The sequence below is a fragment of the Salarias fasciatus genome, chromosome 6, assembly GCF_902148845.1.
Source record: "Salarias fasciatus chromosome 6, fSalaFa1.1, whole genome shotgun sequence".
Lineage (NCBI taxonomy): Eukaryota > Metazoa > Chordata > Actinopteri > Blenniiformes > Blenniidae > Salarias > Salarias fasciatus.
The window spans coordinates 21,370,619-21,382,949 of record NC_043750.1 but is presented as its reverse complement, the minus strand read 5'-3'; the positions used below and the strand labels follow the sequence as shown (position 1 = coordinate 21,382,949).

The window sequence follows — 12,331 nt, the reverse complement described above, 5'->3', positions numbered from 1 at the left end:
TATTAATTACGAAATGACAACATTTATTGATTTCCTCTCTAAACCCTCCACGAAATTGCAAACATTTTTGCTTGAAACGACACAGGCACTGTTTAGACAACTACTTCTTACCAAAGGGTCCTACGCACGGGGATGACGTCGCTGGAGGGTTAATCAGCTGATTCGGATCAAATGAACCAAAATATCGTTTTTTCTCCGTTAAAACCCACTTAAATCCCACTGACAGCCAGGGGGATCCAGCTCGGACTGTGTTGACATGCTCTGTTTGGGTAAGCGCACTTATTAGAGCAGGTTAAAGGCGTAAGTAGCTGCTTGTATTTCTGCTAAGTCAGTGGTAGCTGCCGTTAGAGGCTGACATTAGGCCTGTTTGGCCGCTTTGTTCAGTATCTGCCGCAGTGACGACTTATTAGACACTGTCGATCCACCTATTTTCCAGAGATGTGCATTTATTTTATAGTCAGACACGTTTCAACAGGTGGACGCCAGGAAACTTTGAGTAACCTTAGCTTTTACAGATAGCGCTAGCCAGTTAGCCGCTTGTATCCACAGAGGATAACAGAAAGCGGCTCATCAGCGTCCCCTCATAGACACAACAAATGCTGGAAAAATACATGTGAAATAACACGATTCTGGAAAATACTTAGATTTAACGAGTTAATGTAATAAAATGGATAGAAAATCATGTCGGTGGCAGATTTGATATAAGTAGCTGAAATGCTGCTTTTGAAACAGACCCGCTAAGTTCATCTCATGGTCAACAACATACGGCGGCCTGATGTCAATTGACGACTTTGATGGTATCCTTAAAGTGATCGCGGCTTCAGAAACCCTTTCTGCTTTGCTTTACTATTTCTTTGACTTGTTTTAGTTTTTTAAAATTATTTATTGATTATTTTCCTTAAAAATTAAGTATTTGTTTGACCGAAAAAGTTTCATCATTGCTGATTGTGTTAACCCTCGGAATTATTTCCGTGCTCTTCAGTGTTTGCGTAAATGCATACATACACACGCTCAATTGTCTGAAATTGTTTTTACAAATTATCCATTGTGAGCCAAATTAACATTTATGTTTTCATTGTAAAACAAAAATAATGGAATAATTAACATCACAGCAAGTTACTTATAAAAAAGCAGACACAGTAAAGATAAGTATACTGTATGTGGTTTACATCTGATTACTGACACTGTGGGCCTCATCAAATGCAAACTACTATAAATGGCCATAGAGTGAGAAAATACACCAATTTACTATTTTTTCACAACAAATTCTGCCCAGTTACAGCTGTAGCAGCATGGCAGTTCTTAATAACAACTAAAGTCGACTATTTGATAGTGAGCACAACCTGTTTATTTATTGTAGTGTTTAGTATGATGTTAAAAACTGTCTTCTTAATGTGTACTGACTAATTTTATTGTCATCCATAGGCCAGCATCATGGACAAGATTTTGGAGGGGCTTGTCAGCTCCAATCACTCTATTCCAGTGAAGAGAGCCATTGTGAAGAAGGTAGTGGAAGCGGCAGAGAAGGAGGTGACTGAAGAGCAGTGTCGTGCTCTGTTTACGCTCACCACGCGCCTCATCCTGCTTGGTGAAGATGCCTTTCAAAAGCAAACCGGCTCTCAGGTTCTTGAGGCTTATGCTCGCTACCACCGCCCAGAGTTTGAGCACTTCTTCACTAAAGACTTTGTGCTCAGTCTGCTCCAGCAGGGCTACGGGCAGCTGGACCGCAAAGATCCAGCTGTCATTGACTACATTCACTGCTGCCTGCGGCTGCTCATCAGCTGTCCCTCAGTGCTGGAGATCTTTGCAGTGATCCAGGTGGAGGTCTTGAGGATGGTGTGTGAACGGCCGGAGCCCTCCCTTTGTGCCCGCCTGAGCACTTTGCTGTCTGACTTTGTGCAGTGCATCCCCAGGGAAAAGTCAGGCGTTTTGTTCTGCCAGCAGCTGGTGAGGACCATCAGTTATTTCCACTGCTTTGCCAGCCAAGAGCGAGAGTTGAGAGAGTATGTAGGCCAGGTGACGAAAGTGAGCACACTGCTGCAGAACATCTGGAAGGCTGACCCCGCCACATTGTTGCCCTCGCTGCAGGAAGTGTTTGCCATCATCTCTTCAACAGGTGAGACAGAGTCCTATTTGAGAAACTAATGCTGAATGTTCCCAACCTGAGCTTAGTCTGAGTTTTGTTTTGTTGCCTTGGTAAGCCTTGAAACTCATATATTAAATGCCTGAAATATACAAATATAAACCGGATCAGGGTCAGGAGAGGTGGAGCCAAACCAGACAATTAGAAATACAGTTACATCCACATCTATGGTTAATTTGGAGTCACAAATTTTCCTGAAATGCATTTTCTCTATAGATGTTTCACCATTAAATTTTTCCAATGGCATACATTTTGTTGTCAAAAAGAGTTGATGTAACAAAGAAAGTAAATTGTACCAAACACAAATATCCAGACTTTTTGTGTATAGTTGTAATCACTTAATCTGCTGGTCAGACTACTGTGGTGCCAAAAGACTACACTGAGATGTGTGACCATAGACAGTCCTTGGATTTGTTCAGATGAAATAATGTCAGATGGCCTGAGACACTCTGGATATTGTTAAACTTATTTTTGGTGTGTCATGCATGGCTTTGGCTAAATATCTGCCTATGCAGTACATGAACCTTTTAAGAAAGAGTGAAACAGCATCACAGAAGGAGAGATTTATGAGTTGTTCAGCCAAAGACAGGAGTGTTGCTTAATGCGATGTCAGTGGTGGACATGTACACTACTGATAGTTAAGCCCATGTTTTTACCCAACTCAAAGTCAGTTGAACCTTGTTTTGGGTTATTGGTATAATGATTGTATTGATTTGGGTTTGTTTTTTTTAAATGACCTTGTTTTTAGCAAAATTTACAAAGGTCTATTGAGTTGTTTAATGCTCCATTCTTTGTCACCATGTTAGAAGTGATAAAACCAAAACAGAACAAAATAATCAAATAGCTGGCAGCTGTTTTAAAGGTCAGCACTCATTGACAGCCTGTGTTAAAAGGTCACTATGCAAGTCTCTTTTTTGTGATGTTGTTTTAATAAACAGAGCTTCTGTTAAACTTGAGTTCATGCTGGGAAAGATGCTGCCAAGACCCTGTTCTTTTTACAGATACAATAAAAAACACTGTTTATCAGTGTAAAAATATTACAGCAAACAATTGGAAGAAATTGGGATATGGTTCTGTTCTCCTTCACCATGTAAATAATTAATTTCACTTCATACTCTCAGAGAAAGTATCAAGTTTATGGGCTGAGAGGTTTGCTATTTTCCACAGTGTAAAATTACAATGAAAAAATGTACAGTTCTGTGTTTTTTGTTGAATATTTTTGCAGATCCTGCCTTTGACCCATCCATTGCACTTGCCAGCCTGGTCCAGCACATCCCTGTTCAGATGATCACAGTGCTCATCAAAAGTCTCACCACAGACCAGAATGTGAAGGATGCAAGCATGACTAAAGCACTCTGCAGGTTATTTTACTCACTGGATCTTTTGGGAAATGGCTGTACACAACTGTTTTGAATGAATGAGCACAATACTTGATAATGATAATGTGCTGCTGTCTCCTGCTTGTATCTTACATAAAAAAAAGAAGAAAACTAACTGAATTATTTTTTCCAGAATGCACGTCAACTCATGATGTTCTGAAACAGGGCTGCGGGTTTTACTCATGTAAAAGTTATTGAAAGACCTTTCACTTTAGCACATGCTTTTTCTTTTGCTTTTCTAGGATGATTGACTGGCTCTCTTGGCCTTTGGCTCAACATGTTGACACGTGGGTCATCGCTCTCCTGAAAGGACTGGCTGCTGTTCAGAAGTTCACCATCCTCATTGATGTTACTCTGCTTAAAATCGAACTGGTTTGTCATGCGAACGTTTCAGTTTATTTCACATCACAGAAAAAGTTGCATAACAGATCTATGTATGCATGTCTTTGTACTAATTTTTTCCCCCTTTTCTCTCAGGTTTTCAGTCGTCTGTGGTACCCTATTGTGCGGCAGGGGGCGCTAGCTGTGCTCTCCCACATGCTGCTGAGTTTCCAGCATTCTCCCGAGGCCTTCCATTTGGTGAGGGATATCCTGCCTCCTCACAGCCCATTTCCCTCTCATATGGCCACTTTATTGGTTTTCTCATTTTCGTCTCTTCTGGTTTAAATTACTTCAAAGCTGCATAGCCTTCTTTTCCCCAGAACCCAAGGCGCGGCAGCGCTTTTTCGCTAATGATGTGTGAAGCACTTAAATGCCAAGCAATGGCCCTTGAGTTGGCCAATATCATTAGTATCTGAAAACATGAATACTTTCAAAAATGCTCAGCAAATGAGACCAAACCCTCTGTGGGGTTCCTGTTGTGCAGCTTCCCCTCCGGCTGACCATGCTGTGGATTTGTATGAATAATATTAGCTGTGCTCTCCACCGTTTTTCTGCATTTAAGTGTGGTCTTCTGTCTTTTCTTCTTGTGTCCCAGGTTGTTCCACATGTTGTGCATCTAGTGCAATCCCTAAGAACAGATGGCCTCCCCACCAGTAAAGTGTTCTTGCTGCAGTTCACGGAGCTAATACACTGTATGATGTACCAGTACTCTGGTTTCCCTGACCTCTATGATCACATACTTGAAGCCATCAAGGTAAAACGGAAGGAACTACTTCTTACTGTAGCTGCATGTCGACATCATAAAGGAAGTTTTAATTGTGAATTGTAGCAAGCTTCATTTATTAAGATAAATTCAGATCTTTAACATTTTTATTTGTTTCTTTGTTGACTCTTTATCTCTCTTCAGGATCTCCCAAAACCTGTGGAGGATAAAATCAAGCTGGTGTTGAATCAAAGTGCCTGGACATCTCAATCCAACTCATTTGCGTCTGGTCTACTGAGGCAAGCTGGGAAGTCGGAGACAGGCAAGACAGGCCTGGTCAACCTGGGGAACACCTGCTACATGAACAGCATCATCCAGACGCTTTTCATGGCCACAGAGTGAGTTGTTTAGACTACATACACATGCAGCACCCACAATATGTTTCTGTTGAACATAAGAATCAAACTAACTCCTTTCTCTTCAGTTTCAGGAGACATGTTTTATCATTACAGCTAAATGGTTCCAACACACTAATGAAAAAACTTCAGCTCCTTTTTGCCTTCCTGGCACATACTCAGGTTAGTGTTGTACTGTTTTGGAGAGTGGTGTGACTGTGATTTGTGGTTGCTGTGTACAGCTTATGGCAGTGTGTTGAATGTGTTTCTGTGTCCTACAGAGGGCAGCATATGCTCCCAGGAACTTCTTGGAAGCCTCTCGACCTCCCTGGTTTAATGCTGGCTCTCAACAGGACTGTTCCGAGTACCTCAGATTTCTTCTGGACAGGTACAGTAGACTCCACTTACAGCTGAAGCTGTAAAGACTCTGTTTCAGTGAAAACTATTTACGTGATGTTTTATGTGATATTTTTTGATAGAAAAATATGTTGCTTGTAGTTTCTTCTCATGCTGATTGTGTTTCCTGATTGCAAGGTTACACGAAGAGGAGAAAACGCTTCAAGTCCTGGAATCAGCCAAGCCTATCACTGACACAAGCAGCAGAGAACCGACTAGCGTGACATCTGCCGAGGAGCAGGAGGAGTCGCATTTGACACCAGCAGAAACTAAATCTGAGAACAACGGGCAGACTTTGATCGAAAGAACGTTCGGCGGGAAGCTGGTCACAGGCATCCGCTGCATGCAGTGCAACTTTATCTCCGAGAAAGAGGAGCCTTTCACAGACCTTTCTTTGGCCTTTTGTCCCTCCGCCACTTCTCAGGGCGGCCCTCATATCCAAGGCCCCTCAGAGGAGCCCAAGGTTCTTTGCCAGGGATCCGTCAACGGCGGCAGCGAAGTTCCTGAGCCTGCGTCGGCCAGCACCACAGCGAGCAATCCCCACTTTGTGCCAGTGACAAATGAGCCTCCTCTCTCTGTGCCTGATCTGGTGAACTACTTCCTGGCTCCCGAGATCCTTGATGAAGACAACGCCTATTTCTGTGAGAAGTGTAGCTCCCTGCAGCGAGCGGAGAGGACCATGAAGGTGGTGTCTGCACCCGAGTACTTAATCCTGACGCTTCTGCGCTTCTCGTACGATGCCAAATGCCATATCCGCAGGAAGATCCTGGATAACGTCACCATCCCATCCTTCATGGGGCTGCCTGTACATGCCTCTTGCATGCCTCAACACTGCTCCTCTTGTACCTCCTCTCCCCTGCAAGTGGACTCACCTGAGAGCAGTGAGAATCTAGCCAAAAAACTCAAACCATCACAAAGAGATGAGGAGGAAGAGGAGAGGGCGAGGATAGATATAGAAGAGATCAGTAGCACGGGAGAGATGTCTGTCCAGTCTGTGCCCTACGTGCTCAGTTCAGTGGTGATGCATTCAGGTATATCGTCCGAAAGTGGCCACTATTACTCTTACGGTCGTAACATCAGCGGGGCAGATGGAGCACAGCATTCCGCCAATCACTTGGCCATCAAAGAGGACCCAGGGAGCAACCCGGCCGAATACGCCTGCTCTGCCCTCTCCATTCCCTCTGAACAAGGTGCCACCGTAGCTGCTAGTGGCCCCGCGGCCAAGGACTGGCTGCTGTTCAATGACAGCAGAGTGACATTCACATCTTTCCAGTCAGTGCAAAACATTACTAACCGTTTCCCCAAGGACACGGCGTATGTGCTCATGTACAGAAGACAGGAGCTGCCAGGCCAGGATGTGAATGGAGGAGTGATGGCTAATGGAATGAGGCTGAGCGCTGAGCCTCCCCTGCAAAAGGAACTACTGGACGCTATTATCAAGGACAATAAGCTGTATTTACAGGCAAGTGAAACTGAACACAATGAACATTATGCTCCCTCACGTGTGCACGTTAAAATTGAAGGCTGTGCCATCGCAAATATAAATGAAACGATTCAGTCAAATTTGATCTGTGGTTTAAAATGGTTCGCTTATCAATGGGGAAACAGTGTCCTGATTTTTCATGCTTCAGTCACATGTGACTTGAAACATAACTACAAATAACTCTGGTATGTGAGTAATTATGAAAGTCAAAAATGTCCTCAGGTGAAAAGTAGCGGAGGGAAAACAGAATTTTTCAGTTAACTAAAAGCTGCAGTCTATTCCATTTTTTTCCCCACTGCCTTTGAAGCCAGATCTTAACTCTCCCGTTATAAGACATGAGGTGTAATTTCACGAGTCATTGAACTGTGCAGTGTTGAGTCGACATTCCGCTGCTTTCACATGAGTAACTGAAGCCAGTCTCCTCTAGAGGGTGCTGTAATAATGTTAGGTGATGGCTCTGATGCACTGCCAATCATTTGCAACAAGAACGCCTCTAAATCAGCCCCTCGAAGACGAATACTTCATGTCTGAGTGCCTGCTTACATTTTGAAAGTATTTTCTTCTTCTCTCTGTGCCCAATAGGAACAGGAGCTCAACGCTCGGACCCAGGCCCTTCAGGCCCCGTCGTCCTCCTGCTCATTCAGGCCCAACGGTTCAGATGACAATAACCCACCGGGGAGCTGCGGTCCGTCTGGTGGAGGCGGAGGAGGAGGAGGCGGAGGCTTCAATACCATTAGCAGACTGGTGTTCTGAGAGGGAGAGACATGCTGCAGGAAATCCAGACGAACTGGCATTAGAAGTCCTGACCTGATCGTACTGCAAACTGGTCTCTTGCGCCGTGTATATAGCACTGAAATGACATGAGAACTCACACAGAGCATCAGCACTGATCCTGACCCCATATTGGACTTTCCTTACAAGTCTTATAAGTTTTGATGAAAAGAGTTTTGCCATATGATGTGGGGTTTTTTTTTTCAGTTATTTTCTGCTGATCTCAGCATTGTGATCTAGTATTACTTCACATCTAAATATGTGAGGTGGATAACACTTTATTGTTGCAAGTTTTTCTTTCTTAAAGAAAATAAATATCATCACCCTCTTAAACAATAGCCAAAGTCGTTTTTTTTTTTTCAGGTTTTTCCCCCCAAAAAAACCAAATATAAATATTTGATATATTACTTGATATACCAAGAGGGTAAAACATCATCTGTTACATCACGGCTAATTTACCAGAGAAGTCTGAGAAACACATGAATTCAGGAATATGTCAGTATAACAAAAAAAAATCTACAGTTAATTTAAAAACATATTCTTCAGCTCAAGACGAGCTGTATGTGTTACAGAATATAGTCAAGGACATTCCCATATATATGGTTTGAGTAATACTGGACAAACTGGCACACGCACCTGCAGAATGTGCTGTTCACCATATGAAAAAGCTGATTTTTAAGATGGGCTGATTCTTCTGATTCATCATATTTCTGAAAAAATAGTGTACAAGCTTTGTTTTTTTCTGATTTGCATGAACAGTTTCTTCATGGGCTGAGGGATTGGAATTTTCTAAAATGTTTGAATACTTTTGACGTGTGCTTTGTTTTCTAGTTTTACTATCACATGCAATAAATGTACATATGATGTGAAATGATGTTTCTGGATAATTTGAAATCCTGTTTATGTACATGGCACATTTCCCACACGAACGTATTCTCTACATGTGAAGCTGTCGGCTCTTGCATTGTTAGCTGGCTTCATCGATACACAACTAGACTGTGACCTCTCTGTTTTAACGGACTATAATATTGTATATAATATTGCAGGTTGAGTTTTGTGTGCTTTTTTTATAATTAATGCATTTTTACGAACAAGATTGTTTGAATTAATACCCCAGCAGTCCTGTATCAATAACCATAATGACCCCCACCCACTCCTGACAGAGTCTGCTGTGGCCTCACTTCAGCAGGTAAGTCGCTTCAGGTAGACTCGAAGTATTTACAGTGGTTCGTTGGCGAGGATGCAAGCAGATGTTCGTGAACTAATCTATAAATGTGACAGTAAAACCTGACAGGACAAGCGTAAGATATAAAAATGTTAATAAAGAAGATAAAGCAGCAGATTGTTCCTGGAAACCTGAAATGAATTCTTTGGATAAGAGCCAGTCACCAAAGAGCCCTTTAATGTCAACGCACCTCTAAGTCTGTGATATCTCTCTTGTCAGCTACTCATTGTTCAGCATCTGTGCGACAGCTGAAACAGACCACCAGGAGCCATCTGTGGTGCCATGTCTTTTGTTTTTTTTTTTGTTTTTTTTTAATTGGATACCAAATGTCAATCACTGTACACAATGTATTTATATATGCAGACCATGCTGCTAGTTTTCTTCTTGGAGCTAAAGTCAAGTGTGATAAAATGAAGTTGAAGCTGTAATTTTTTTCTTAGATCTAGATAAATGTTTGATAATTTTTTTTTTTTTTTTTTTTTTTTTTGCTTCGATTGCAAAATACTTTGGTACAAACGGAAATGACTGTACGTAAACCCTTGGCTGAAAAGAGCAACTACAGGAAATCACACACACACCAATTACACCTCCCACAGGCACTAGACAGTTTTATTGCCTCAAGAGCGTTTTTTTTTTTTTTTTTTTTTTTTTTGTTAAGGCTGTTTTAAAAAATAATTTGAGACTCCTAGTAAAAACTGCTGCAGCTCAAATGGAATGCGGGGAAATCAAATATGCTCAATCACTAATCAGCAAGAACCATTGCATTTTTCCTCTCCTTGTGTTTTATTATTATTGAAATGGCAGCTTTTGAGAAGCATGGGAATCACAGGAGAGTCATGGAGTCTGGACAAATAGATAGAATTTCAGTTTTACATTTACAACCTTACCGTAAACCAACGTTCTTGTTTGTCTCAGAAAACTGCTTTAAAACTTAATATTTTACCTCACAGCAAGGATATCTCCGGTTCAGCTCAAGTTTGTGGGGACCTCTGTGTAGAGTTTGCATGGTCTTCCCATGTGTTCATTTTCTCCAGGCAGTCCAGCTCTTGTCATCCTCTGACACTTTGAAACCCTTTGTGACAAACTATTTTCCAACAAGGCTCGAATAGTACTCTGCATAGTATGAAAAGACTTCATTAACTGTGAGCAGTATAATGTGTCTACAGGCTTTAATTGCTCCCGGTTTCTTCATCAATACTGCAGCTGCTCAGAGGTATATGTGTCTGTACAACGACCAAGTCATTAATCATGGAATAAGCAGGAACATCCTGAGGGGGAAGCGTTCACCATTACAATGGCATTCCGATCAGATTCCTCAGCAGGGGTGTTTCTAAATCCCCTGGGGGCCCTAGGTAAGAGGGACTATGGGGCCTCTCAGGCCTAGAATCATGATGAATGAAGTCCAGGACGAAGGATCAGCAAAGAAATACTTTGATTAATAACGGTGAAAATTTGGTCATAATCCGTGCCATAGTTTGGAAGTTATGTTGTCAACAGACAGACAGACAGAAGGACAGACAGACAAACCATGACGATTACATTACCTCCGCTGGCAGAGGTAAATATGTGCTCTAAGTTCATCATACCACAGAAGTGTGTTGTTAATTACGCCGTCAAATAATGTGAATGATTATATACAGACTTTATTAATGTGTTTTGAAGAAAATGGTTGAAATCACTTTGTATGGACTCAGCTTACTTTTCTGGTGCTTGGTGGTGGATGACTGGGAGTTTGGGACAAAGTCCCTTGGACTAACTGGGACTAACTTTTTTATAATGTAACACACAGAGCTTACACATTCTCACTTACCACTATCATGTTTTTTTCTTTTCATCCTCTGATTGATTTTTCTTCTCTTAGCGTGCCCTGAGGGATATGTCCGCTTCATTTTGTGTTTGACAACACTGACTGCACGTTGATGCAAGGGCTTACAGTCATGTCGGCCACAAGCCCCATGCAAACTGGCAGGGCTCTCAAGTCTCACGCACTGAGCGTGACAGTCACGCATTTCGGTCTTTTGTCATGCACTCATGCCACACATTGTATTTCTCACGCTGAAAAAAGAAAAATACCGGTAAATTTGTCTGGTGCACCGCTGCTATGGAACTGGGAGGACTCAAACACATCTGCAAGCCTCTGACTTACCTGTCAATCAAAAAAGGAGGGGGGGGGGGGGGGGGGGGGTGTAATCATTCATTATCATCCATCATCCAGTCAGCTCTGTGAAACTCCTGTGTATATTTTTTGTGTTTCTTACATTTCTCAGTTATATTGTACATATGTGCCTGTCTTAACTGTATGTTTAAATTATATTTAATTTATATCTGTTACTGTATATCTGTTATTTATTTAATTATATCTGTCTTAGATGTATCTGTAAATTATTAATTTATATCTGTTAGTTTGTATCTGTTATTTAATTATATCTGTCTTAAATTTCTATTTAAATTATATTTAATTCTGTCAGTTAGCTTACATCTGTTATTTAATTATATCTATCCTAAATTTATATTTGAATTATATATTTTTTTTTTTTATTTATGGTTGGGCTTTGTAAATTTCACATTTCACATTTCTATTCCATTTATATTTCTTTTCTCTGTGCTGCTGGAACACTGCATTTTCCCCCTGTGGGACAAAAAAAAAGGACTTTCAATCAATTCAAATCAATCTAAATTATTCAAATGTCACTGTGTGATAACATGGGACAAGGCACCAATCAAATTCGATTTCTAACTGTAGATAGCATTTCTACATTTACAAAAGAATAATGAAACACAATAGATGTATGACAATAGATATCTGCACTTTCATTTAAAAGCTGCCTTTGAATGATCAGGAGTCAGGACTCTATGGCTGTAGCTCTGTCACTTCACGTTACTCACTTTACTCCTTCTTTCTGAATGAAAATGTCATTTAGAACTTTCCTGACTGAGGAGTTTGCAACAATGTATCGTTTTAAATGACGTCATGATCTAATTCGACCTAGATATGCAAATGAGCCTTGATACAAATAACAAGATTACAGAACGTTACTGAGTGAGGAGTTGGCAACAATGTGTCAGTTTTAAAGGTCTTTTGTTTTTTTCAAAACACAATAAAGTGCATCATATTTAATTGAATCATTTAATGTAAATATTAACATTTTACAATATGCATTTTCATTTAAATCATTTTGACATTGTAATATGTATAGCACAACTCACCATTCATTTAAATTCAGAATCAATAAGGTTCCTTCTTTCTTTGCACAAACTTCATGTCATCTCAGGTGGACTTCGCAGGAGGAAAAACCAGGCTGAAAGCAGTGAATGACAGTGCCATAGCAGCAGCGCACCAGACAAATTTATTGGTATTTTTTTCAGCGTGAAAAACACAATGTGTGGCGTGAGTGCGTGGCAAAAGACCAAAATGCGTGACTGTAAAGGCTCAATGTGTGAGACTTGAGGCATGG

The 12,331-nt window shown here is 41.1% G+C and overlaps 1 protein-coding gene across 1 annotated transcript; it reads left to right on the top strand.

Annotated features, from left to right (window-relative positions):
- Positions 1 to 137: 137 nt before the first annotated feature.
- LOC115389593 (ubiquitin carboxyl-terminal hydrolase 38-like) lies at positions 138 to 8,647 on the top strand. Its single transcript, XM_030093029.1, has 11 exons — positions 138 to 269; positions 1,426 to 2,116; positions 3,369 to 3,504; positions 3,765 to 3,894; positions 4,000 to 4,101; positions 4,499 to 4,657; positions 4,811 to 5,004; positions 5,091 to 5,184; positions 5,283 to 5,389; positions 5,536 to 6,859; positions 7,463 to 8,647. The coding sequence occupies exons 2-11, from the start codon at positions 1,435 to 1,437 to the stop codon at positions 7,631 to 7,633; spliced, it is 3,099 nt and encodes a 1,032-aa protein (XP_029948889.1). The 5' UTR covers positions 138 to 269; positions 1,426 to 1,434; the 3' UTR covers positions 7,634 to 8,647.
- Positions 8,648 to 12,331: the final 3,684 nt, after the last annotated feature.

What these genes read in the sequence shown, in the direction of transcription:
- LOC115389593 (XM_030093029.1), top strand. Translation starts at nt 1,435, where the DNA reads ATGGACAAGATTTTGGAGGGGCTTGTCAGCTCCAATCACTCTATTCCA. An exon ending in ACGCTTTTCATGGCCACAGA is followed by an intron (nt 5,005 to 5,090) that starts GTGAGTTGTTTA and finishes CTTTCTCTTCAG; the next exon opens with TTTCAGGAGACATGTTTTAT. An exon ending in CTCAGATTTCTTCTGGACAG is followed by an intron (nt 5,390 to 5,535) that starts GTACAGTAGACT and finishes CCTGATTGCAAG; the next exon opens with GTTACACGAAGAGGAGAAAA.